At 35.3% G+C, this 26015-nt stretch overlaps 1 protein-coding gene across 32 annotated transcripts in view; it reads left to right on the top strand.

The window, feature by feature from the left end:
- NRXN1 (neurexin 1) overlaps positions 1 to 26015 on the top strand; it is a 1127382-nt gene that overhangs the window by 940386 nt on the left and 160981 nt on the right. For all 32 annotated transcript variants that reach the window (XM_019827182.3, XM_019827181.3, XM_019827189.3 and 29 more), the window contains one exon: positions 13805 to 13976. In XM_019827182.3, coding sequence (XP_019682741.1) covers positions 13805 to 13976 — 172 coding nt within the window. The remainder of the gene's footprint in view (positions 1 to 13804; positions 13977 to 26015) is intronic.

Below are 26015 nucleotides of genomic sequence, written 5' to 3'. Positions count from 1 at the left end.
TTCAGGGGATAATGCTTAATAATAGGATACATTCTTTATATATAAGGACACATTTAAAGAGGAATATTTCTTCTTGTGGTGGTGGCCATTTCAGTGGATGGAAATACAGAATTAATGAGTGCAATGAGATGACTTTGATTCCCAAGACCATCAGGTAGCTTTATTTCATTCTTTATTGTTCATGATGTCATGCAGAGATGTGTTGTTTGAACCATAGGTAAGTATAATGAAAAAGGTTGGATGACATCTCTGAACCCATGGCCACTCTAGAGAACTTCATAAGGGTTCAAGAATCACTTTACAAATGTAAAGGATAATCTAGTATTGACTCAACTGATGAAACAAACAAAATAGAGACAATCTCCAAATATCAAGTCATTATTGCCCCTTTAAAAGATATATGAGCCAGTCACTTAGTGGGGTGGTTTCACCCAATATTGTTTTGATTGTTGGCTTAATTTTCTCTAAAGATAGATATTATGAGGAAAAGGAGGCATTAAAGAGTTGGTGCTATCGGTAGAACTCAGTGTCTATCCATCCTCAGAAGGAGAATTCGTTGACCCTTCTCACTTACCACCACCAAGTCCTAGACACCTGACAAGGCAGGAGTTCTTACTCATAAAGACAAGTCCCCCATCACCCCTGGAGTGAAGGAATTATAATTGCTTGGAAAAGAACACATCTGCTTTACAAAGGTGTCTGAGACACTGACCTAGTGGCATATCGCCCTGTCCCTTCAAAATTGGAGAATTCCTGATTGAAACATATAATAAAATGCTAGAGTTCATCTATTTTATAAGTCTAAAAAACTAATACATTAAGATTTTGGTGTCTCTGGTGTATTTCAAAAAACTAACTAGTATTTTCTAAATGTGTGTGTGTGTGTGTGTGTGTGTGTGTGTGTGCGCGCACGCGTGTATGTGCATTCTAACTGCTTAGCCATTCATGAAGGCTTTTCACAGAGCCATAGTATTATTGAAATTTGAAGGGGCATAGCGGTTGTCTAATCAAGCAGTATCTGCTTCAATGCAACAAATGGAAAGGTAGTATATCCCATAGGTAAACATGATTAGATTTTAGAATGTTCTCTCTTATGCCCCCTGGTAGATAGATGCTCTGACTTTGGTCAAGTCTCAGCCTTTTTGAGCTTTGGCTTCTCAATTTATAAAATAGACATGCTGTTACACAAGTTGTTGTGAAGATCGTGAGATATTATGTGTCCCAACTAAACTGTACTGGCTGTGTAAATCAAGCATTATTTTAATTAACTTCTGTTAAACCTACTAAGAAGCAAAACATTGTTTTCCAAATGTAAGAATAATAATAATAGTAACAATAATAATAATATAGCTCATAGGTGCTGAGTAGCCATTAAAAATGTTTACAACTTTCTATGCATTATCTCATCAAAAGGAAATTGCAATGTGATGAAAATGTTCTGAAATTAAATAGTGGTGAGGGTTGCACAACCTTGTGCATATACTAAAACCACTGAAACATATATTTTAAAGGAGCAAATTTTATGATATGTGAATTATATCTCAATTAAAAAAAGAAAATTGTATGTGAAAGAGTTTTAGAAAATTGCAAATGTGCAGGTGATCTACAAAGTGCCATGAAGGATACAATGAGGCATAAGTCAGTCTTTTTTCCTACTCGAGTTTTCTATAATATGGTTGAGAAGTTAAAACATATGCATGAAAACTAGCACCTAAAGCAGTGTGTGAGGGAGGCTGTCATAGGTTTACAAAGAGTATTAGATACTCAGAAGACCAGGAGATACATGTAGGCCTCCAAGAGGATAGTATCACTGTCCAGGATATAATTTCATGGAATCAAAGGAACTCTAGAATTCTGTAGAATGGAGACCAATTAGAAAAGACACACTAACCCTTAATGGAGATTGATGGGAAAATTAAAATAATGTTTTCTTAGAATATATTACCCCTAAATGAGATCTTTCTGATGTGGCATCACCAATGATCTCACCCACTTCTGGTTTCTTGCTATGTGGTGGTATAAAATGTAATTAGCCAAAAAGAAAGATGCACTTCACTACTGCCCTATATCTGACTCAGTCCTTTGGCTTCAAAATCTTTTTCCTGGAACATGTGAACAGTTGAAGCCATTCTTTTTTTAGAAAGCCCCTCCAACATGATCAGGTCCCAGAACTGATGTTTATTAACTCTATGATTTGGGACACATTATTTAAACTCTCTGAGTAGATAGAAAAAAATAGCACTCAGTCTTCATGTTGGCCAGGGGTTTTAAGTGATAAATTGTATAGAGCTCAATGTGTCTCACACAGTGAGCACACTGGTATGCAGAGCCTGGGAAGAGATGGGAGACAAGGGGAAAGATCTTCTGTGTCCTTGCGTGTCTTTGGTATCCACAATGTGTATTATAGCTGTGTATACACAAGCTTGCTCCTGCCGCACATTTGAAGGCTCTCTGAGGCCTCTCAGAGCAGTTCCCCATGGTGCACCCTGCTCCCCCTTTTGCTGTTCCCTCAACTGTTTTGTGGGTGTGAATATTTACATGCATGATTTGTCTTCTTGATTTGATTGAAAACCTCCTGTGAGACGGAGAACACATTTTATATGTTTGTGCGGTCTACACACTTACATAATGCAAGATGCCTGTTATATGTTCAATTTTTATTTATTAGCTAAATAAACAAAAAAAATATTACTCAGTAGGGGAAAGTGAGAGACAAGGCAGCAATAGCTTCTTGTTTTTGAAATGATGTGTGTGTGTGTGTGTGTGTGTGTGTGTGTGTGTGTTTGGGGGGAGGTGTACATTTACAGCTCAGTGCCAAAACACTCTTTGACCATCTAGACCAAAAACACTCTTTGACCATCTAGACTGGTAAACACAGTCTCTACCAGATAGTAAGACCTCTTAGTCATTCATTTAGCAATGTATCTGGGTGAAATTAGCAATTATCCGAATCAGTGTGTTTGTTTTGAGGTGAGAAAACAGGTGGCTGTCTAACACACGCTGCAGTGTTACTTTATCCCAGCAATAGTGACTGTAGGCCCCAGAGTCCCCCTCAGGCCTTAAAACCTCCTTTCCCTGGTGAGAATTAGTCTCCAGAGGAGCAAAACATAACATTCAACCTGACTTCGATTTCGGTTGTCGATGTAAAATTGGACCATGGGAGTTGTTCTGTATTCTGAAATGAGATGAGCATAAGCATTCAGTGTATTTGAAGGCATTGTCAAGTTTTATCCAAAGTGGGGCCCTGGAGTATAGGACCGCATTGTGTTGCACAACAGAAGTTTGTAATCCATAAGCAAGTCTGCTTGCTAAATCTACATGCCATCCTGTGTTGCACATTTGTTCATCTTGTTTGTTGATACTCTAAAAGTACGGTAAACAAAAAAATAGCAAAAGATAATTTTTTTTTCATTTTTGGTTGCTTTCCTTGACATAGTCAAGCCACACAATTCTACCTAACAACCCCAGAAAAGAGAAAAAAAATCAGTGGACATATCTATATGCCATATACAGGATAAATCTTTACATTTATGTATTCTGTTTTACCTATTTCATATGCATATAGATTGAAATATATCTGCATCTATAACATACAGACATCTTGCTTGAAGTATGCCCCAGATATCAAGTATACCATTAAGTCTTTACCTTGGTTACAACAAATATTTTCAAGTGAATATGTGATTGCATATGGAATTAAAAGGTGTGTGAAACTATGGTACCACTTGCTAGAACGTTCATGTTCCTTCCCAGTGTTATCTTTCATGTTGCCTTCTAACTTGGTTTAATAATATAATCCTTATTCAGAAATGAGCTTTTGTGAAAAAATCAATAATTACCTTTGTCACTATTTATTTAATGAATCCATGGAAAGACTTCATTAAATTATAAATGCCTTGTTACTGATATTCTCATAATAGATTTTTGAAATTATATGTGAGCCAGTTATCTATTTCAAGGAAAATACAATGTTGAAAGATCAGTACATGTCCAGTGAAATTACTGCTGGTTTTGCTAATACAATATTCATGAGAATTTGCTGGAGACAATCACATTTAATCCCAGAGAATAAGAATTTGAAATGGATTCTTTTAAATGTAATTATCCATTGGCAAGAAAGTTTAGCAAGTTTTATTGTTTATGTAATTGAAATGATTTGCTATTCTGTCAATATGGGGGAGTGTTTTGAGAATATTTACAGTTTCTGAATGGAATCATAAATACTGATTCTCTAAATATGCTTCATATTAATATTTTGTGGTTTATGTGCATTTTTAATATATTTGTTTTCAGGGGAAAAATGGAGTCTGTGGCTTGATGCAGCTTGGATAGGGTAAATAAGGTCTGATTTCATGTAGCATCTGTTGTCTGAATCTACTTGGGTGGTATTTAGTCTGTTCTAGCTGACTCTGGAGTCTGAATCCATGAAAAATCAATGATCTTGGAAGTCAAAGGACCTAATCATCATATATTCAGGAAAGGATGGGTGTTATTTAAGTCAGAAGTTCTCTAAGCATCACCAACCCTCATTGTTTCTTAATTGTTTGTTTTACTATGTTGTAAGAAATGAATCCCTGCAAATTCTAGAGATTTATATACCTTAGAAAATAATCATTTTACATTTAATATTGCTGAAAAAATGTAGGGACAAAGCAAAGGGACTTTTTCCTCAGAGTTTGGTGCATCTTGTAACTTTGGCATTATAATGCTTTTATTTCTAGAACTTGAATCTCCTTAACAATTAGAACTCTGATAATAAGGGACTATTGTAGCCTCCCTATCAGAATAAGTAGGGAACCTTCAAAATTTCTTTCAGTCTATCCTGGGATAGGAAACATGTCTGTGATAGAAGAAACTCTAAAACAGTGGAAACTCCAGAGTAACAATATCCTTAAGCACTTGTTACATTGAAAAAGCTGATTCCTACAATGTAACAGGAATTTAAATCTGGTGTTCTATGGAATATTTCTTCTTGACCTCAGGGAGTCTTAACACTACATTTGTCTCTTTTAGATAGTTAAAAAAATGGTCATCCATTCACTTTTACACATAGGAAGTAATTTCAGTGCACTCCTTTGTAATACTAAATACAACTTCAGTTAGAGCCAGTTTATTAGCCCTGCTTGGGTTGCCTTGGAGCGGCCACTTATACTGGATGAGGGGAGGAAGTTGTTTCTCCTCTTGTTTCAGTGATGTTCACTTCTCCTCCTTCCTGACTCCTCCACAGGAGGAGGAACCAGGAAAAGGAAGAGAAGATAAGGGTCCTCCTTGATCTTACTTGGCTAATACAATAGCAGCCATCTAGCTGGACTTAGCCAAAACTAGAAACTGACTCTGGGAAGGGGCACTTTTGGGGAGGCATTTTAGTGGGTTTTTCAGTGCTCTTAACCACATCACTGGACTTTTTTTTTTTTTTTTACCTGTAATTCCCTTAAGGTAGGTAAATGCACCTTCTTCAGGTAGTCATTTAGGATTTCTGCCTCAGTCCACCCCTGCAACTTCAGGTTCCTTCAGTTGTCTTCACTGCTTATCTCCACCACACCCACTCATCCCAACTGGTGGCCCTTTTGAATGTAATACAACACAATTCTATGCTGGCTCTCAAAGCCATGGGTAATGCTCACCTGTCACTTGTTCTAACAAACTCTGATGTACAGGTGCAGTAATAGGTCTTTGCTCTGCCATCAGAGCATCAACAAGCCATAGTCCCTTCCCTTGAAGATTTCTCAGGCAAGAGTCCAATCCCAGGCAGGAGCAACTAGGATTGCTGACTATCCTAACCACTGCAACCAAGTTCCAGGAGATGAGTATCAAACTTTCTGAGATGTTTCAGTGAAGTCACATTCCCCTGCACTTGAGATAAGGGAAAAGTAGCACCTTCCACCTTTCCAGGTACCTGGAAATCACTTCACAGTCCAATGGCCTCCAAAAATCCTCTTCTAGTTATCCATCTCTTCTTGGCCTTTCTCTCTTTTATAATGGGCTGAAAATAGGTAATTAATTCAGGGTCCCAAAAACAATTTTTAGTGTTCTCCTTTGCAAGTTGTATACCTCATTTTGTACAATGGAAGTAGCAGTCTGTTTTTTGTCTTATTACCAGCTCAAGATTGCAGCTGAAATTAAGACAAAGAAATCCATTCTAACATCCTGTAACATCTGCATATCAGTTGCTTACTGTCCACTATAAAATTCTTTTAAACACGTATTGATGGATACATATGTAAAATCTGCAAAGCACTATATGAGGCCCCGTGGTGCTCCTACTCTAGCAGGAAAATGAACAGGTAGCCAGAACAGCTAGATTAACCAAATCTGCTAATTGCAGTTATAGGATGACCCAACATTCCTTGAATTTAGCCTACCATAATCATTAGAAGCACAAAGTGCATTCTCCAAAGTGGGAATGCTTGTGTTTCAATCACAACTTTTCTCTTTTTAGCTGCATGACCTTAGCTGAGTTCCTGAATCACTCTGTGCTTTAGTTTCCTCATCTGTCAAATGGAGATAATGTAGTACCTCTCTCATGGAGCTGTTATGGGAAAGATCAAAGTTATTACTTATAAAGTACTAGGAATAGAATAGTATAAAGGTATTTGTTAATCTCTTAAATAAGATTCTTAATTTTCTTCCTATTAGTTACATCATACATGTGTTAAAATATGTATTTATCATGTTAAGTAATTTACTGAAAGCGAGCAAATTGGAAATCTTCCAAAATGAGGAGATAATGATTGCTTGCACAAAAGGCCTGTGCTAAATAAAAATGTCTAAATAATGTCTCCACAGGCCCTTGGATTAAATTTCAGTTTTCAGGGGAATCCAGCTGTTTGTGTATCACTGGAATCATTCTACAAAAAAAAACTGGAATGTCTTATAATGGCATATATTTTAAAGTAAGGATTCTGAGAAATGTGCTAGACAATAAAAATAAATCTAGAGAGAAAAAGTACACCTCAAGTGTATGTAGCTTTAAAAATTTTTCTGCTCTTGGATTTTGAGTTTCCTAATAACCAAAGTTAAAAAGGAAATATGAGGGGCGCCTGGGTGGCGCAGTCGGTTAAGCGTCCGACTTCAGCCAGGTCACGATCTCGCGGTCCGTGAGTTCGAGCCCCGCGTCGGGCTCTGGGCTGATGGCTCAGAGCCTGGAGCCTGTTTCCGATTCTGTGTCTCCCTCTCTCTCTGCTCCTCCCCCGTTCATGCTCTGTCTCTCTCTGTCCCAAAAATAAATAAAAAACGTTGAAAAAAATTTAAATAAAAAAAAGGAAATATGATTTAAGTCATATTGTCCCTGAAGCCTAAAAACAAATCAAAACACACAAATTAAAGTCCATACTAACTCAGTATAAGAAAGATATCCTTTATGAATAGTAAAAAGCAGAAAAAAGAAAAATGGAAACCTTTGCATGTGACTATGAAAGGGACAACGCGCAGTGTCCCACATAGTATCTTCAAATACTTCTGTTTAGTTAATGCAATTTTATACAAGATTTTTTTTGAAATAACTCTCAGCGTAAGCTGATGCCATGCATACTGTTGCTGCCTATTCAGTGATGAGAATCCAGTGAGAGGTTAAGAGGATGTGGTCCAAATATTCAGGTTTCCAATATTCTGATTATAAATTTCTACAGGAATGGATAGATTTTATGTCCTTTAGACCCCTATCCCCCCATGTTGTTCCTCTCAACTGAGGTCTGATGAAAGGTGAGCTGCAGACAGTTTGAGGTGATGTACTCTGACAGGGGCCTGCAGTGTCTGTATTCTATGCTGCTGATTAAGGGCAAAACCATATGCTTTACAAAATCAGCTGAGCTCCTGGTAGAGCTGACAGAACTGCTATTAGAGAATGCTTCTCAGAGCAGAGAACATACGCACACACTTCTCTTTGCAGCCTCATCTTGTGAAATTGTGAAGTTAACAGCAACAAAGTTTGCCCTTAGAATGATTTTAATGCCAATTTGCATAATCCATTAGAAGTTAATTTTATTTTTTAATGTTTACCTATTTTGAGAGAGAGAGAGAGAGAGAGAGAGAGAGAAAGAGAGAGAGAAGGGGAGAGGCAGAGAGAGGAAGAGAGAATCCCAAGCAGGCTCCATGTAGTCAACGCAGAACACAACGCAGGGCTCGAACTCATGAACGATGAGATCATGACTTGAGTCGAAATCAAGAGTTGGGATGCTTAACTGTATATATATATATATATATATATATATATATATATATATATATATATTTATATTTATATATATTTATATATTTATATTTATATTTATATTTATATATACATGCATATATATACATATATATGTATGTGTATATATATATGTGTGTGTGTGTGTGTATATATATATATATATATATATATATATATATATACACATACATACACACACACATAACTTAGTTATAAACCAAAAGTGAGGGCCTGAATTCTCATTCTGGTACCTGTCTATTGTCACTTGACCTTGAACAAGTTATTGTACCTTCCCATGTCATAGTTTCCTCATTTGTAAAATAGAGAAATTGAGTAAGTTTTAGGCACTAGCATTTGATGACTTTTTTCACGAATAAGGACTAAGAAACTGCACACACGAAATGCCTGTCAGCGTGTTCCATATCTTTTAGAATGATTTCCTATATTGTGAATATTTATCATTCCACTCTAAACAGACTTAATTGCTGTGGTTTTGCCAGTTATTAATGAAAGAGAGAATTTCTTGCCTCATTTGTTTATGTGTGTGTGAAATGGAGAGTGGAGTAAAGAAACTACACTAAAGAACATGACAGGATGTCCTTCCCCACGGGCAGCTGTGCACCTTTTCTGGGGCATCCTCTGAGAGGAAAACAGTTCAGTTCTCTAGAAAGTGTTTCTATTGGCATATCAATCATCCATGAAAGAGATGCTCCAGATTGACCCAAATGTCAAGAGTCTTGCTTCTAATATATGAATTTTTCAGAAGTAAAATTAGAGGAAAGTAACCATTGTCTGAAGCATGTTCTTGAACAATACACTGTATGTAATGTTTTGTTTAAATTTGTGGCTTCCTAGAACAGAGACTAGGAGGGTGAATGAGGGTAACTACATGACAAGAGAAATGCATCTCAGACGGCCTACGTATATATATGTAGTGATAAAAAGAACCCAAGATGAACTTCATTGAACTGTGAATATTTTGAGGGAAGTGATTACACACAAACACACACACACACACGTGATTTTACACACACACACACACACACACACACACACACACGTATACATATGTCTGAATCTCTTTTTTTAAATTTTTTAAAATTTATTTAAACTAAATTAAAAAAATTCATCCATTTCTGACACCCCTCACCCCCTACTTCTTGGAATCACCAGTCTATTCTCTGTATCTGTAACCTTGGTGTGTGGTTTGTTTTAGATTCCACATATAAGAGAGATCATGTAGTATTTGTCATCTCTGACTTATTTTACTAAACATAATATTATTTAATTATTTAACATTTAACTTACTTAACATAATGCCCTTGAGGTCCATCTGTGTTGTTGCAAATGGCAAGATTTCATTCTTTTTGATCGCCAATATTCCAGTGTGTGTGTGTGTGTGTGTGTCTACACACACCATATCTTCTTTATCCAGTTTTCAGTTGATGGACATTTGGCTATTGTTGATAGCACTGCTGTAAACATTGGGGTGCATGTGCCCCTTTGAATCAGCATTTTTGTATCTTTTGGATAAATGCCTCATAGTGCAATTGCCGGGTCATATGTAGCTCTATTTTTAATTTTTTGAGGAACCTCCATCCTGTTTTCCAGAAGGGCTGCACCAGTGTGCATTCCCACCAACTGTGCAAAAGGGTTCCTCTTTCTCCATATCCTTGCCAACATCTGTTGTTGCCTGAGTGGTTAAACTTAGCTATTCTGACAGGTGTGAGGAGGTATCTCTTTGTGGTTTTGATTTGTATTTCTCTAATGATGAGTGATGTTAAGCACCTTTTCATGTGTCTGTTAGCCATCTGGATGTCTTCTTTAGAAAAGTGTCCATTCATGTTTTCTCTGCATTTCTTCACCGGGTTATTTGTTTTTTGGATGTTGAGTTTGATAAGTCCTTTATAGATTTTGGATACTAACCTTTTATCTGATATGTCATTTGCAAATATCTTCTCCCATCCCATTGGTTGCCTTTTAGTGTTGTTGATTGTTTCCTTTCTGTGCAGAAGCTTTTAATCTTGATGAGGTCCTAATAGTTCATTTATGTTTTTGGTTCCTTTGCCTGAGAGAGAAGATGCTGTGCCTGAGGTCAAAGACATTGCTACCTGTTTTCCCTTCTAGGATTTTGATGGTTTCCTCTCTCACATTTAGGTCTTTCATCCATTTTGAATTTACTTTTGTGTATGGTATAAGAAACTGGTCCAGTTTTATTCATTCTTTTGCAAGTTGCTCTCCAGTTTTCCCAACACCATTTGCTGAAGAGACTGTCCTTTTTCTATTAGATATTCCTTCCTGCTTTGTCAAAGGTTAGTTGACCATACATTTGTAGGTCCATTTCTGAGTTTTCTATTTCTTATTCTATTGGTCTTTTGTCTGTGTTTGTGCCAGTACCACACTGTCTTGATGATTACAGCATTGTAATACAGCTGGAAATCCAGAATTTTCATGCCTCCAGCTTAGGTTTTCTTTTTCAATGTTGCTTTGTCTATTCGGGTTTTTTTTTTCTGGTTTCATACAAATTTTAGAATTGTTAATTCTAGTTCTGTGAAGAATGCTGGCATTTTTTGATAGGGATTAATTGAATGTGTAGATGGATTTGGGTAGTATCAACATTTTAACAATATTTGTTTTTCCAACCTATGAGCATGGAATGTTTTTCCATTTCTTTTGTGTCTTCTTCATTTTCTTTCATAAGCTTTCTGTAGTTTTCAATGTACAGATCTTTAACCTCTTTGGTTAGTTTTATTCCCAGGTCTCTTACAGTTTTTGGTACAATTTTAGATGGGATCCATTCCTTGATTCCTCTTTGCTGTTTCATTATTGGTATATAGAAATACAACCAGTTCTGGTACTTTGATTTTATATCCTGAAACTTTGCTGAATTTATGTATCAGTTCTAGCAGTTTTGGGATAGTCTTTTGGGTTTTCCACATACAGTGTTAAATCATCTGTGAAGAGAGAAACTTTGACTTCTTCCTTGTCAATTTGTATCCCTTTTATTTCTTTTTGTTGTCTGATTGCTGATGCTAGGACTTCCAATGATATGTTGAACAACAGTGGTGAGAGTTGACATCCCTGTCATGTTCTAGCATATTGAGTACTTCCTGCCACTCCCTTCTGGCCCACCAAGTTTCAGTGGACAGGTCTGCTGCTAACCTGATGTGTCTATCCTTGTAGGTTAAGGACCTTTTGTCCCTAGCTGCTTTCAGAATTCTCTCTTTATCTTTATATTTTGAAAGTTTCACTATGATGTGTCATGGTGTTGACCTGTATTTGTTGATTTTGAGGGAAGTTCTCTGTGCATCTTGGACTTGAATGCCTGTTTCCTTCCTCAGACTAGGTAAGTTCTCAGCTACATTTTGTTCAAATAAACTTTCTGCCCCTTTTTCCTGCTGTTCTTCTGGGACTCCTATGATGTGGGTATTGTTTAATTTTATGGAATTGCTAAGTTCCTTTTTGCTCTAATACTTTCCTTTCCCTCTTTGCTGCTTCATTTTCTTCCCATAATTTTATCTTCTATATCATCTATTGTCTTCTCTGCTTCTACAATCCTCATTGTGACTGTATCTATTCAGCTTTGTATCTCAGTTATACCATTTTTTAAAAAATTTCAGCCCGACTGGTTTTTAGGTCTTTGATCTCTGTAGCAAGGGTTTCTCTGGTGTCTTCATAAGCTAGTAGTCTTATGGCTTTTGTTCTAAATTCTTGTTCAGATATATTGCTTATATTTTCTTTGAGCAAGTCCCAGCCTGTGACTTCCTCTTGACCTTTCTTTTGGGGAGAATGCCTCTGTCTTGTCATTTTGGCTAAATTTCTATCTTTTGCATGTTTTAAAAGCTTGACATGTTTTCTGCCCTTGAGAGTACTACTATATTAAAAAGGGGTCATACACTATCCAGGGCTTGGCTCTTCAGGAAGTGTTTCTGGTGTATGTTGTGTGCACTCTGCTGTTGCGGGTTGGCTGCTCTTTCCTACTGCATCGGTACTCTGCAGAGGTTCTCCTTGCTTATAGTGGGATGTGTTTGGACCTTAACTAGATGTACTTTGATTTGTTTGTTGAAGTAAACCTTGCACCTGCCATGCTAACTCCTGCCAACTGTGGAGATCCTTCTGCCACTCTACAGATCAATTTCCTGGGTGTTCCAAGTGATCTGACCTCAATACAGCTGTGTTTGAGGAACAAGGACAGCCCAGAGCTCTTCTACTTCTCTGCCATCTTAACTATTCCCCCCAGGTTCCCTTTTCATTTTGTTGATGGTTCCCTTTGCTGTCCAGAAGTTTTTTAGTTTGATGTAGTCCTACTTATTTATTTTTGCTTTTGTTGTTTTTCTTTTGGTGACAGATTAAAATAATCATCACAAAAGACTTATACCAAGGAGCTTACTACTTATGTTGCCATCTAGGTTTTTTATGGTTTCAGGTCTTATATTCAAGTTTTTGATACATTTTAAGTTAATTTTTGTGTATGGCATAAAATAGTGGTCCAGTTTCATTCTTTTGCAAGTGGCTGTCTAGTTTTCCCAGTACCATTTATCGAAGAGACTGTTCTTTCCCCATTGTATATTCTTGGCTCCTTTGTTGTAAATTAATTGGCCATAGTTGTGTGGGTGAATTTCTGGGCTCCCTGTTCTGTTTCATTGATCTATGTGTCTGTTTCAATGCCAAATACCATAGTGTTTTAATTACTGTAGCTTTTTAATATAGTTTGAAATCAGGGAGCATGATGTCTCCAGCTTTGTTTTTCTTCCTCAAGATTGGCTTTACTATTCAAGGCCTTTTGTGGTTCCATTCAAATTTTAGGGTTTTTTGTTCTATTTCTATGAAAAATACCATTGGAATTTGGATAGGGATTGCATTGAATCTGTATAATGAATGCTTTGGGTAGTAAGGACATGGTAACAATATTAATTCTTCTAATCTGTGAACATAGAATTTCATTCCATTTATTTGTGTCTTCTTCAATTCTTGTCATTAATATCTTATAGTTTCAAATATACAGGTCTTTTTTCCCTCCATACTCAAATTTATTCCCATGCATTTTATTCTCTTTGATGTAATTGTAAATGGAATTGTTTTCTTAATTTCTCTTTCTGATAGTATATTATTAGTGTAAAGAAACACAAGAGATTTTTGTCTATTGATTTTGTATCCTGCAACTTTACTGAATTTGTTCTTTTTTAATTTTTATATTTTACATTTATTTATTTTTGAGAGCACAAGTGGGAGAGGGACAGAGAGAGATGGAGACACAGAATCTGAAGCAGGCTCCAGGCTCTGAGCTGAAGTCAGACGCTTAACCAACTGAGCCACCCAGGCACCCCTGAATTTGTTTTTTAGTTCTAGGCATTTTTATGGAGTTTTTAGGATGTTCTATATATAATATTATATAATCAGTAAATAGTTCCAGTTTTACTTGTTACTTTCCAATTTGGAAGCCTTTTATTCCTTTTTCTTGCCTAATTGCTGTGGCTAGGAGTTTCAATAATATGTTGAACAAAAGTGACAAGAGTGGATATTCTTGTCTTGTTCCTATACTTAATTCTTATTAAATGCTGACTAATCACTATAACTTCATACAATTCTTTTTTGTCCCCTCCTTCCTTCCAGCACCAAGGAAAAATTGGAGTTAAATTTAATGTTGGGACAGATGACATCGCCATTGAGGAGTCCAATGCAATCATTAACGATGGGAAATACCATGTAGTCCGTTTTACAAGGAGTGGTGGCAATGCCACATTACAGGTGGACAGCTGGCCAGTGATCGAGCGCTACCCTGCAGGTAAGCCAGTGAATGTGTATCGGGGGAAGATTTTATGAAAAACAAACTGGAAAGCAAAGCACTATTTTGCGTCCGTTTCACCAGATTGTGGGTTTTCTGAGAAACCATCAAGTATTTATTGGACTTTAAAATCATGTGAATGTAATGCTGTCCTAAACTGTTCTTTATACAGTGTACAAATGGCATTTTGTAGGAGAACTTGAAGGCACACTTTATCGTTTGCAAAATTCAGGACATCAGTGAAACCAGAAAAATGCACACATAAAAGGCACAACATGTCAAAGCTCTTTTTACTGGATCCTTGCATTTGAACAAAGGAAAGGCTTTGTCAAAAGTAACAAAGTTATATTTAAAACTGAGGGAGGGACTATTACATATTTTTCTCTGAAAAAAAGTAGGACCAGGTGGTTCCTTTGATGGTGCAGAGCTGAAATTCATGAAAGGTGCAAGAGGACAAATAGAGAAACAGTAAAGGAACAATATATAGTACTATAAGTCACCCGTTATAAGAACGTGTAAGTAAATGAAGTTTGTTTTCACTGTCATATAACCATATGGGAGTTTCACAAAGATTCTGTGACACTAGCATTATTCATTTCACGTCTATAAAATGAATGTCAAGCTATTATAGATAAAATAAAATTACCTTTTTTCATTGTTAATCAGCTTATCAGATCTGCATTATTGAAACAAAGGAAATAAAGACTTAAACTAGTGTTACTTGTGGTTGCATATATTCCCAATTAAAAAAAAACATGTTATTTTGGGGTGCCTGGGTGGCTTAGTCGGTTAAACATCCAACTTTGGCTCAATTCATGATCTCACAGTTTGTGAGTTCAAGCCCCACATCAGGCTCTGTGCTGACCGTCTGCTTGGGATTCTCTCTTTCTCCCTCTCTCTCTGCCCCTCCCCCCTTTCTCTTTTTCAAAAATAAATAAACTTTAACAATCATGTTATTTTATTTTATTTTATTTTATTTTATTTTATTTGGCTATTTATTTATTTATTTTTTATTTTTTTATATGAAATTTATTGACAAATTGGTTTCCATACAACACCCAGTGCTCATCCCAAAAGGTGCCCTCCTCAATAACAATCATGTTACTTTAAAGTAAAATACAAATTAAAAGTATACTTGTATTTTACTTCAATTATTATCTCTATATTTTAGTACAAGAGGTTACTAAACACATCAGCCTCATTTCTCTCTGCTCCTCTTTTAGCTACAACTAACTTGTACAACAGATTTATAGTAGTGTATAAAGAAAATATTCGAAAAGAAATTTTCATTTTGCACAATAAAAATGATTACCAAAATGCATATGAGCCTCTGTTATATAAGTATTTGTTTCTTGGAAGAAATAATATGTGGAAATAACTAACTTATTAATAAAGATCTCAGTTTTTCTTAATACTGACTCACAATTAGGAAATGTGTAATGAAATGTCCGTGGTGCCCTCCTGGAACTTTTCTGATTTATATATTTCTACATCTTCAGGCCTCATTTCAAACCTATTCTGTAAAACTGGTGCTGTGCAAATATTTGCTGAATTAAGTGTGATAAAAAAAAACAGCTCTATGACAAAATTCAGAAGCAAGCACATTAATAATATGTCCAGGGCTCATTATAATACTGGCAAATAGTAGGCAGTCAATAAATATTTGCTGAATTGATGTCCTGGGAATTATCCCTACAATTACAAGAATGTACACCTTCTTTTACCATCTGTAATGGATTGGAAGACTTGGAAGGAAAGTAACTCAAATATGTCACATAGACCCTGCTAATACTGCATTTACTGAAATCCTAGTAGAAGGGTATTTTTCATAAAAAGTACACCTTTAGTGGAATTATGGAGAGTAAATTGGTGAATTTTCCAAAATACAGATTAATCAATACCTGTTTACTGAGAGGAAGTCACTGCACTGGACACCATGAAATGTGTAAAGTAGGGTAAGGTCTAGGCTGTGTCTCTGGGGGTTTTGTCATCTGTGAATAATAGACCTGAATATGTAAATTGACAAATTCTGTTACTATTATAGTAGCCCAGCAATGTTTCACCAGTTAATTTGTTAAAATTATTTCATTTTAGTAACTTTTTACTTTTATCACACTTTTATCACATAGAGCTATTTTTTAAGAGCTCCTTTTTAGAGAATTCTAGTGGTGACCTACAAGGGGAGAGAAGTCCCACTCTCAAGTTAGTTGGAGAAAATCTGTTTTAAACTAAGTTTAAAATATCTATATCTGGACTTTATTTTATTAATATACATAATGTATCTCTAAACGAGAAATACAATATGCATTTCTCAAGCATAGATAACCAAAACCTAGTTTTCTAATGTATTAATGCATTGAGATAAATATTTTATATTTTCAAAAATTTCTATGCCTCTTTAATATATTTTATCTGATTGACAGTCTTTTAACTGTGCACTTACTAGATACTATGTACTAGGTATATTTCAAAAAAGACATGATCCTGTGGCAAGCTAATGTCCAATTTAATACTAGAATAAGGCAGTACATTACTTAAGTCAGCAAATAGTTGTATATTTTTCTAGACTAAAATTTGTTTAACACACGTATAATGTCTCATTTACCAATTAAATGGATGCCCAGTATAGGGAACAATGTAAAATATATTTAAAGATCAGAAACTGACAATATCCTGATAATTAAGGGACAATCTTTAGAAATAGTTATTTTAGATGCAACCTCTTTTATATTTAGAAAAAAAATAGGCACATGCAAAGATTCTATTCTACGCTTTCAGTGAAAAGTATTTGAGATAATATTAATTAATCAAGAGTGAGCAAAGTCACAGTTATTATGGAAGATACAAGCAAAAGTAAAACACAGAAAATTAGAGCACTTGTGAGGAATTTCAATATATACATGTAAAAAGTTCATGATGAATATGTAAAGAACTCAGGGGAGTCACCATTGTTATCAAGCATTTTATTAATCATCTGTTCTGTGTGCATTTCAGCATGATACTGAGGTAGGAAATAAGCCATGAAAATTTCAAAGACTTTCTTCTTTTGGAGCTGTATCTGCAACAATGCTGTGAAGGCTGAATACAAATTTAGAAGTGTGTGTCATCTAGATTAAAGTTTTTAGAACAAAGTGATTTTATGTATGAGTTCATTAGAAATGTCTAGTATATGTCTTTTATATTGGTTTATGGTATCACTACTTTTATTTTAAAGTTTTTTATGTTGTTATTCTTCATTAGAAATACAGCTGCACTAATGCTTTTACCACCAAATCCTATAATCAGAGAAGCAGGAACCAACAGACTATATTTGGTTCCTTTTAAAGTGCCTGCACTGCAAAATATAGGTAATAAGGATTGAAATTAGTAATTAAGTATAGCACTTAACCTTCCATTATACGGCTTTGTGGTAAGTGCTTTTATATGAAGCAATTCATCTGGTAGCAACACTATACTTTTAATGAAAAGCACCTAAAGCATTGACCAGTGGTATTACCCTATAATTGTCTGGAAGGCTTTCATAGAGAAACTAATTAGTAGAGGTAGATTTTATGCCCTTTTGGAGTATTTGAAATATTCTTTTAACCCAACAATTCATATTTTAGAATAAATATTGAATTTTCTGAATAACAGACCCACTTTTCATTATTTTCTGTACATGGAGCAATGTATAGGAATAATATTGTGCAAGCCATTTAAAGTTGAGAAACCATTTATTAGTGCTTATTAGTTAAAGCTCTAGAATATAATGCATCATTGATATCTGATTTGTTCCTAATTACAATTATGTAGCAAAATTTCTCTCGTAACAAAAATAGATTTCCTTTTCTCATAATGTTAATCCACAGAATTTAACATCATCTTACTCTTTGCCCAGACTAAAGATTGCTCCAGTTAAATCACAGTTACCCTTGAGATTAAACGTTTGAGTTCATTTGTCTACCAGCATGCCAAAAAATGTCCTTTGCACAAGGCCGACTATTCATTTTATTCATGTCAAATGAATAAATCAAATGAACAAATACTTAAAGGATATGCACTACATTAAAAGGACATACTAGGTTTACCATCTGGACACAGAGATACATAAAAAATGTTGGAGATTAAAAATATACCATCTGAGAAAATATAAGACTTATCATATAACATTTGGCTAATTTTCGATGGATAAATACAAAAAAGGTAGGTTTTAAGGAAGAAGAAGCCATTTTGAAGTAAGTAGGCTAGTAAAACTGTGAAAAAAATAGGAAACTTGATTTGGATCTTGAAAGGCTTGATTTTTACCTAGAGGGTGGCATGAATTTATTTTAATGAGATTATCAAGAAAAGATAGAGACAGAAAGTATTTAGAAAGCTATTAAACAGTCCAGATGTCAAAATATGAAGGCCTAGAGTAGAGTGTAAGAAAATAGAGAATAACAGAATACGATGGAAAATCTGGTCAATGACTGAAAAGAAGGAGAGTCATTTCCACTTTTTAGTTTGTCTCTTTCTCTCATCAGCAATTTTCAACGTTTTCTTGCTGCAGTGTGTCACCAGACTGCCCCAAGTAAACAGTGAGATGGAAATCTATGGTAGGAATGAATAGAGAAGTCAAAGACATGTTTCTTGCTTGCTAAGAGTTTAGTCTTTTAGGGAAACAAGGATTCAGAAAACCCACCAATGTCAAATAAAATAGGTTAACTTCAAAATTACTAGTGAAGAGAAAACATGGTTTTCTATGATGGTATAACAAAGCAGATTATTTAGGAATAGGAAAGTTTAGAAGAGAGGATGGCCCAAGAAAAGATTCCATAGAGATGGTGTAGATATTTTTTGCATTACCATCACTTTGGCTCAAAGATCTTATTGATATTATCTCTAAATCTTGATTTTGTTTTAATCTTTGAAAGTTGGTAAAATATTTGAGAGCTCGGGAAATTCACGGTGATGATTTCCCTTTAAATTCTATATACTTAGTTTAGGTTAATTCTATACACTTAGTTTAAGTTGTCAGTAATTATTGACTATCTGTTTGAGTCATTCCATCATTTAAAAGTTTCCTAGTTGCTAAAAGCTTGGTTAGTTTGATGATATTGGTGTTTTTATTTACTTTTAATGAAATTTTTGCTATGTATGATGTATTGAGAAAATCTACTGCATTTGTGATCATAGCATAAAAAAGAGAAGGAACTTCACAGATCCTTCTATTTCAGCTCCTTCATTTTACAAACAATAAAATGGAATCTTTGAGAGGTTGGTGGATTTAATCAGAATCACTTTGCCAGTTAGTGGCAGAGCGAAAATTATACTTGGGAATTCTTGTTTACCAACTTTGTGTACCTTATTTTATACTATCTGGAAGATAGAAACCAGAATGAAGATAAATCATTAGATAAATCCTTCAACATAGCAAGACATACTCTTCATAGCTAAATATTAAGATGACCTACACGATTGGTCATGGTTGTACATGTTAGTCCATGTCAGAGTCCATTACTTCTGCTGACCAACACAGACACACACACACACAAACCTATCTTATGAGTGCTAAAAAATAACACATAGAAAAACATTTTCTTAGAAAAACCATAGTTAGTTACCCAAAGGATACAAAAATGCTTTTTAGAAGGGGCACATACATAAACATTAAAAAATAAATGTTTGGGGCGCCTGGGTGGCACAGTCGGTTAAGTGTCCGACTTCAGCCAGGTCACGATCTCGCGGTCCGTGAGTTCGAGCCCCGCGTCAGGCTCTGGGCTGATGGCTCAGAGCCTGGAGCCTGTTTCCGATTCTGTGTCTCCCTCTCTCTCTGCCCCTCCCCCGTTCATGCTCTGTCTCTCTCTGTCCCAAAAAATAAATAAACGTTGAAAAAAAATTAAAAAAAAAATAAATGTTTAAAAAAAGGCACTGGATGTGGCTCAGTAGGTTAAGTGTATGACTTCGGCTCAGGTCATGATCTCATGGATCATGAGTTCAAGCCCCATGTTGGGCTCTATGCTGACAGCTTGGAGCCTGGATCCTGCTTCTGATTCTGTGTCTTCCTGTCTCTCTGTTCCTTCCTTGCTCACACTCTGTCTCTCTCTGTCTCAAAAGTAAATAAGCATAAAAAAAAATTTATAAGGGGCACATGCACCCCAATGTTTATATAGCAGCAATATCAACAAGAGACAAATTATGAAAAGAGCCCAAATTCCATAGACTGACAAATGGATAAAGAAGATGTGGTGTACACACACACACACACACACACACACACACACACACACACACAGGAATATTACTTGGCAGTCAAAAAGAATGAAATCTTGTCATTTACAACAATGTGGATGGAACTAGAGTGTATTATGCTAAGTGAAATAAGTCAGTCAAGGAAAGACAAATATAATATTTCACTCATATGTGGAATTTAAGAAACCAAACTGATGAACATGGGGAAAGGAAAGCAAAAATAAGAAAAACAGGGAGGCAAACCATAAGAGATTCTTAAATACAAAGAACAAACTGAGAGTTGCTGGAGGGGAGGTAGGTGGGGGAAGGACACTTGTTGGGATGAGCACTAGGTATTATATGTAAGTGATGAATCACTAAATTCTATTTCTGAAATCTTTATCACAGTGAAAAAAAACAAACAACACCATAGTTATTTATCACTGAATTTTTGAGTCAGTAATACTCATTAGGAGGCACTGGTTATTTCTTAATCTCACTTTTGTCAAATCTCACATTTGACATTTGTCACTTGTCTTGGTTAAATGTATAGATATGGGAAATGCCTGATGGAATTTTGTTTCCCTCCTACAAAAGTAAGGCAGTGAAAATATAATTCTCTATGGAAACTGATTAATCATAGTGAAGATTTGAATCATTCTTTAAATAAAAACTAATTTTTGGTACAGTCCAACAGAAGACATGGTAACCGGTATTTGTCACATAGTAGGCTACTTAATGAATAATTTTTGGAATAAATCCAGTTTCCTCATTCAACTTCTGTGTAATAACATTGTCTTTTGCTCATGGTTTTTAGGCAAATATGTACATGGATGAATATTTATATGAATATATACATTTTTGGCTTCTGTGATATAGTTAACTGTTGCTAATTCAAATTTTCCAAAGTAAAGCTTACACACTATGAAATATATGAAACTTCAAACACTGTAGCTATGTTAGAATTAGTGACTAAAATTCTGTCTTTTCTAGTATTAATATCTTCTTTAATGGTGTTCATTTTTTTGAGACTTTGGGGCTTTTCTTAATGAGGAAAAATTATAAATTTTTTATTAAGCAGTATATTAAATACATCTGCCTAAAGTGTGAGCTACAGAGAGATTGTATCCAAGGAGATGGAAAGAAATGGTACCTTCTCAGACTTCTCACTCATTCATATATATTCTCAGCGACCTGTATTTTTTTTTTAAGTCAAAGAGTTCTTACAGTTACTGTAAGTCAATCACATTAGGATTTTTAATTTTTTGACAAAAGAAAAAGAAAGTTCCTCTGATAGCTTGGTGGGCTTTGGCATCACTTATACTACACAGGCTAACAAACATAGATAATATAAATAAATATAAATAGCCCTTCATGATTTTCATAAGATTTCCCTTTATCTTTTTGTTCCCCATTATTGTTTTCAGTGTACAATCTTAGTACTCTAAATTCTTATCGTAATTAAGGTACATGTTGATCCCACTCCTGAAAAATATGTTAAACACAAAATGGCATTACCATAATTTTAAGTAAGGATAGCCAAAAGTATTAACTGAAGAACTGGGTTTAAGGACTTTTCCCCAAAGGTATTGATAATCAGGTCAATGAATCTATTCACTGGTTACAAAACAATGAATTACTAATGTTACATAAAAAATTTGTTGCTACTACAAATGCACAATTTAGTTTTTAGGAGCAGAGGTGGAAAATGTTTAAAGTAATAGCTGAAGTGTAAAGGTCAGAGATATTACTTTTTTTTTTTAATTCTAGTTTCTTTTTTTAAAATTTTTAAATATTTTTATTTATTTTTGAGACAGAGAGCATGAGCAGGGGAGGGGAAGAGAGAGAGACACAGAATCCGAAGCAGGCTCCAGGCTCTGAGCTGTCAGCACAGAGCCGGACATGGGGCCTGAACCCACAGACTGTGAGATCATGACCTGAGCCGAGGTTGGACGCTCAACCAACTGAGACACCCAGGTGCCCCCAGAGATATTACATTTTTAAGGATCTTAGGCTTTCAGGAAACTTCACAGCTTTTCCAAGTGTTTTGGTTGATTTTGATAAGATTTATAGTTTTTTAACAATGCTTTTATAAACTTCGTCAGTATCCAAAAGTATCTTATATCCCACTGCTTATAATTACTTGAGTGCAATGGAAGATCAGTCGTGTTCCCAACTCAATGAACCATTCTCTTAATTCTTTCTCAAACACTCTTACTCCTTATTTTTTCAAGAGCTTTTTATTAAAGTGCCCAGGTATATTTAAATGCTTTTGTGATAAATACAGATAACAACTAGTACTTTTGTGTATAATTAAACAATTTAAAAAATTCTACCAGCTGTTTTTCCCTTTCAGTTCTTAATGTCACCATTTGAATGCCAGCTGTGAGCAAGACTCATATTTTGTGTAGTATTTCCTTTTCTTATCACAACCTACTTTTCTTATGTTGTAAACTCAGGAATAAATTGGTATTAAATGTCACTTGATGATAAATAATCACGTTTTTTTTCAAGAGGACACAAATTAGCAAAAAGATAAAAATCTCATATCCAGATGTTGAAGCCCTATATAGACTTCATATGAGTACAAACATTAGGTAACTATCCTCAGTTTTAGATATTAATCTATATCATTTTTTCTATTATTTTTTTTTATTTTTGAGAGACAGAGAGATACAGACCATGAGCAGGGAAGGGCAGAGAAAGAGGGAGACATAGAATCCAAAGCAGGTTCTAGTCTCTGAGCTATCAGCACAGAGCCTGACATGGGGCTCAAATCGGTGAACTGTGAGATCGTGACATCAGCCAAAGTCAGATGCTTAACCGACTGGGCAACCCAGGTGCCCCTTTACCAGTTTTTCTTAATTTTTCGTCCTCTATGAGATGATGATGAAGTAGGACATCTTATCTTTAGAAAAATACACATATATCTGCATTTAAACACAGTTATGCATATGATTTTTTGGGGTTGTGTCTCAACATCCCATGGCCCATTTACCTAGGATTCAGAACCTGTGCTCTGGGTGATCTTGAGGATGTCAATTTTAGAGGAAAACAAAACAAAACAAAACAAAGTCTGTGTAATGAACACAGAGGAACCTCCTATCCAAATAAAGTATGCTTCCAGTGAAATGTAGCTGCCCTTTATAACCTTCTAACTATGGATGTAGCCCTCTGGATTAGCCTTTTCTAACTCATATAAAATCTTTTTTCTTTAATAGAACAAGCCCAACTTTTGTACTTCCACTTTAGAAAAACTTAGTTCTTTCCAACATGATTATAAGAATGTTATCCTTCTAATAAATGTATTTCAAGCACTGATATTATGCTTTATATAATTCTAGCATCAGTGCATTGCATATTAAACAGCCTCAAAACCAAGAGGCATGATTTGAGGCTCTCATGTGGAGAGATCTATTTGTAAATTATCTGAGGATTGTGAAGTGTGATGGCGAAATTACAGTGTCCAATGTGTTCAAGATAAAAATGACTATTTATCTGACATCTTTGGAAAGTGTTATATCATTATTATGAGGACAAGTTAATAAAGCCCTTTGCATGTATAGAAGAAACTTCAGAACCCATGGAGGAGGACAATTTCTCTCTTTTATCCCCTTACTAGATAATTTTTCACTTTTATCTCATTACTTTTTTAATCTGTATGGTTTATTTTCTTACATGTGTACTTAACTCACTCCAGGAGAGTACTGACAATCCATTCCTTCCTTTCCACCAAAAACGAACTCTCAGCATCAAAAATGTTAAAACCAATTAAGTTAGGTGAATGTAGGAAAATGTATATTCCAATTTCTGTATTAAGAACTACCGCAAATGTGGCAAATAGATGCCATTTGAGCACTATCTAAGGTTCATAATTTTGAAAAAAAATCCAGAGCAAAGATCGACAAACTTTTACTGTAAAAGGCCAGGTAGTAAATATTTTCATCTCTCTAGGTCTCATGAGCTCTGTCACAATTACTCAGCTCTGCCATTGTAGCTAAAAGCAGCAATAGTAATAAGCAAATGAATGGCTGTGGCTGTGTCCTAGTAAATCTTTATTTAGAAAAATAGGTAGAGGGACACATTTGGCCTGTACACCATAATTTCTTGACCCCTGATATAAAGGCATAACAGAAGGATATGGGGACCAATCTGAAGGAGCTCCTACATGCCAGAATTGGAGTTATTTGAACAGCAAATTAAATGGATATAGCACTGGATTATAATCCAGATAGTGAAATAAGTATCCATGAGCACATATTGGTATTAATAAGTAACTGAATGGACAGATGACAGATAGATAGGTAGATACATGGATATATAGGGGAGCAGGAACAGTTTTGCTTTTTGTTTTGTTTGTTTTTTAGAGAGAGAGAGCAAGTGAGCAAGCACAAACATGGGAGAGGGGCGGAGGGAGAGAGCCACACTCAGTGTTGAGCCTGACTTGGGGCTCAATCCCATGACCCTGGGATCATGACCTGACTTGAAATCAGGAGTCAGATGCTCAGCTGACTGAGCCACATAGGTGCCCCTGAGGAGAGTTCTTTCTTACAGAATAATTCAATTAGCAAATGTAGAAGGATTATGGAAATAGAAATTCAGCATTACAACTTCAAAGTAACAATTGTTGAGGGTAAGATTCACCAACAGATGCTAAAATTAGTGCATAAAAGTTGGAGTAGAGACTAGTAATTTATGTAGTGTAAAAGTATCTCCTTCAAGGGGAAAGTAAAAACCTTTCACAGAGAAATTCAGTAGAACACCTTAACCAAGTAATCAAATTAACCATCATCATTATTAAGAAATATTGATTTATGTACCTCATGATGTAATGCACTGAGAAAGTATTCACAACAAAAATTCGTAACCTCAGTCTAATCATGACAAATGTGATGTGGGAATCTGTGTTGGATTCTGGACCAGAAAAAGGACATTAGTTAAAAATTAGTAATAAAGTCTATACATTACTTAATAGTATAATACCAATGTTAATTTCTTAGTTTTGATAATTACCCAATGGTTGTTTAACTTGTTAACAGTGAAGAAAGGTGGGTAAAAGATATTTGAAGCTCTCCTTACTATGTTTACAATTTTTCTGTAAACTAGTAATTTTTAACAAAAATTAAAAAAAATTATTTTCATCAAAAATACCTTTTCCTCAATTCTCTATAGCATTATTCCAGGAAAAAAAAAAGATTTTAACAATAAAATTTCATGTCTTTGTAGAACTGGCAAGTCAGATGTAATTGTTATGATAAATTATATATTAACATGTTTATATGGTTATTAGAAAAGCACATTTATTCCTGAGGAATATAAACCTAGTTTCTTTTTTTTTAATTTTTTTTTCAATATATGAAATTTATTGTCAAATTGGTTTCCATACAACACCAAGTGCTCATCCCAAAAGGTGCCCTCCTCAATACCCATCACCCACCCTCTCCTCCCTCCCACCCCCCATCAACCCTCAGTTTGTTCTCAGTTTTTAACAGTCTCTTATGCTTTGGCTCTCTCCCACTCTAACCTCTTTTTTTTTTTTTTCCTTCCCCTTCCCCATGGGCTTCTGTTAAGTTTCTCAAGATCCACATAAGAGTGAAACCATATGGTATCTGTCTTTCTCTGTATGGCTTATTTCACTTAGCATCACACTCTCCAGTTCCATCCACGTTGCTACACAAGGCCATATTTCATTCTTTCTCATTGCCACGTAGTATTCCATTGTGTATATAAACCACAATTTCTTTATCCATTCATCAGTTGATGGACATTTAGGCTCTTTCCACAATTTGGCTATTGTTGAGAGTGCTGCTATAAACATTGGGGTACAAGTGCCCCATATGCATCAGTACT

This window comes from Felis catus, chromosome A3 (genome assembly GCF_018350175.1).
Source record: "Felis catus isolate Fca126 chromosome A3, F.catus_Fca126_mat1.0, whole genome shotgun sequence".
In the NCBI taxonomy this organism is placed as follows: Eukaryota; Metazoa; Chordata; class Mammalia; order Carnivora; family Felidae; genus Felis; species Felis catus.
Note: the sequence above shows the minus strand (reverse complement) of the source record. Positions and strands in the feature narration are given on the sequence as shown.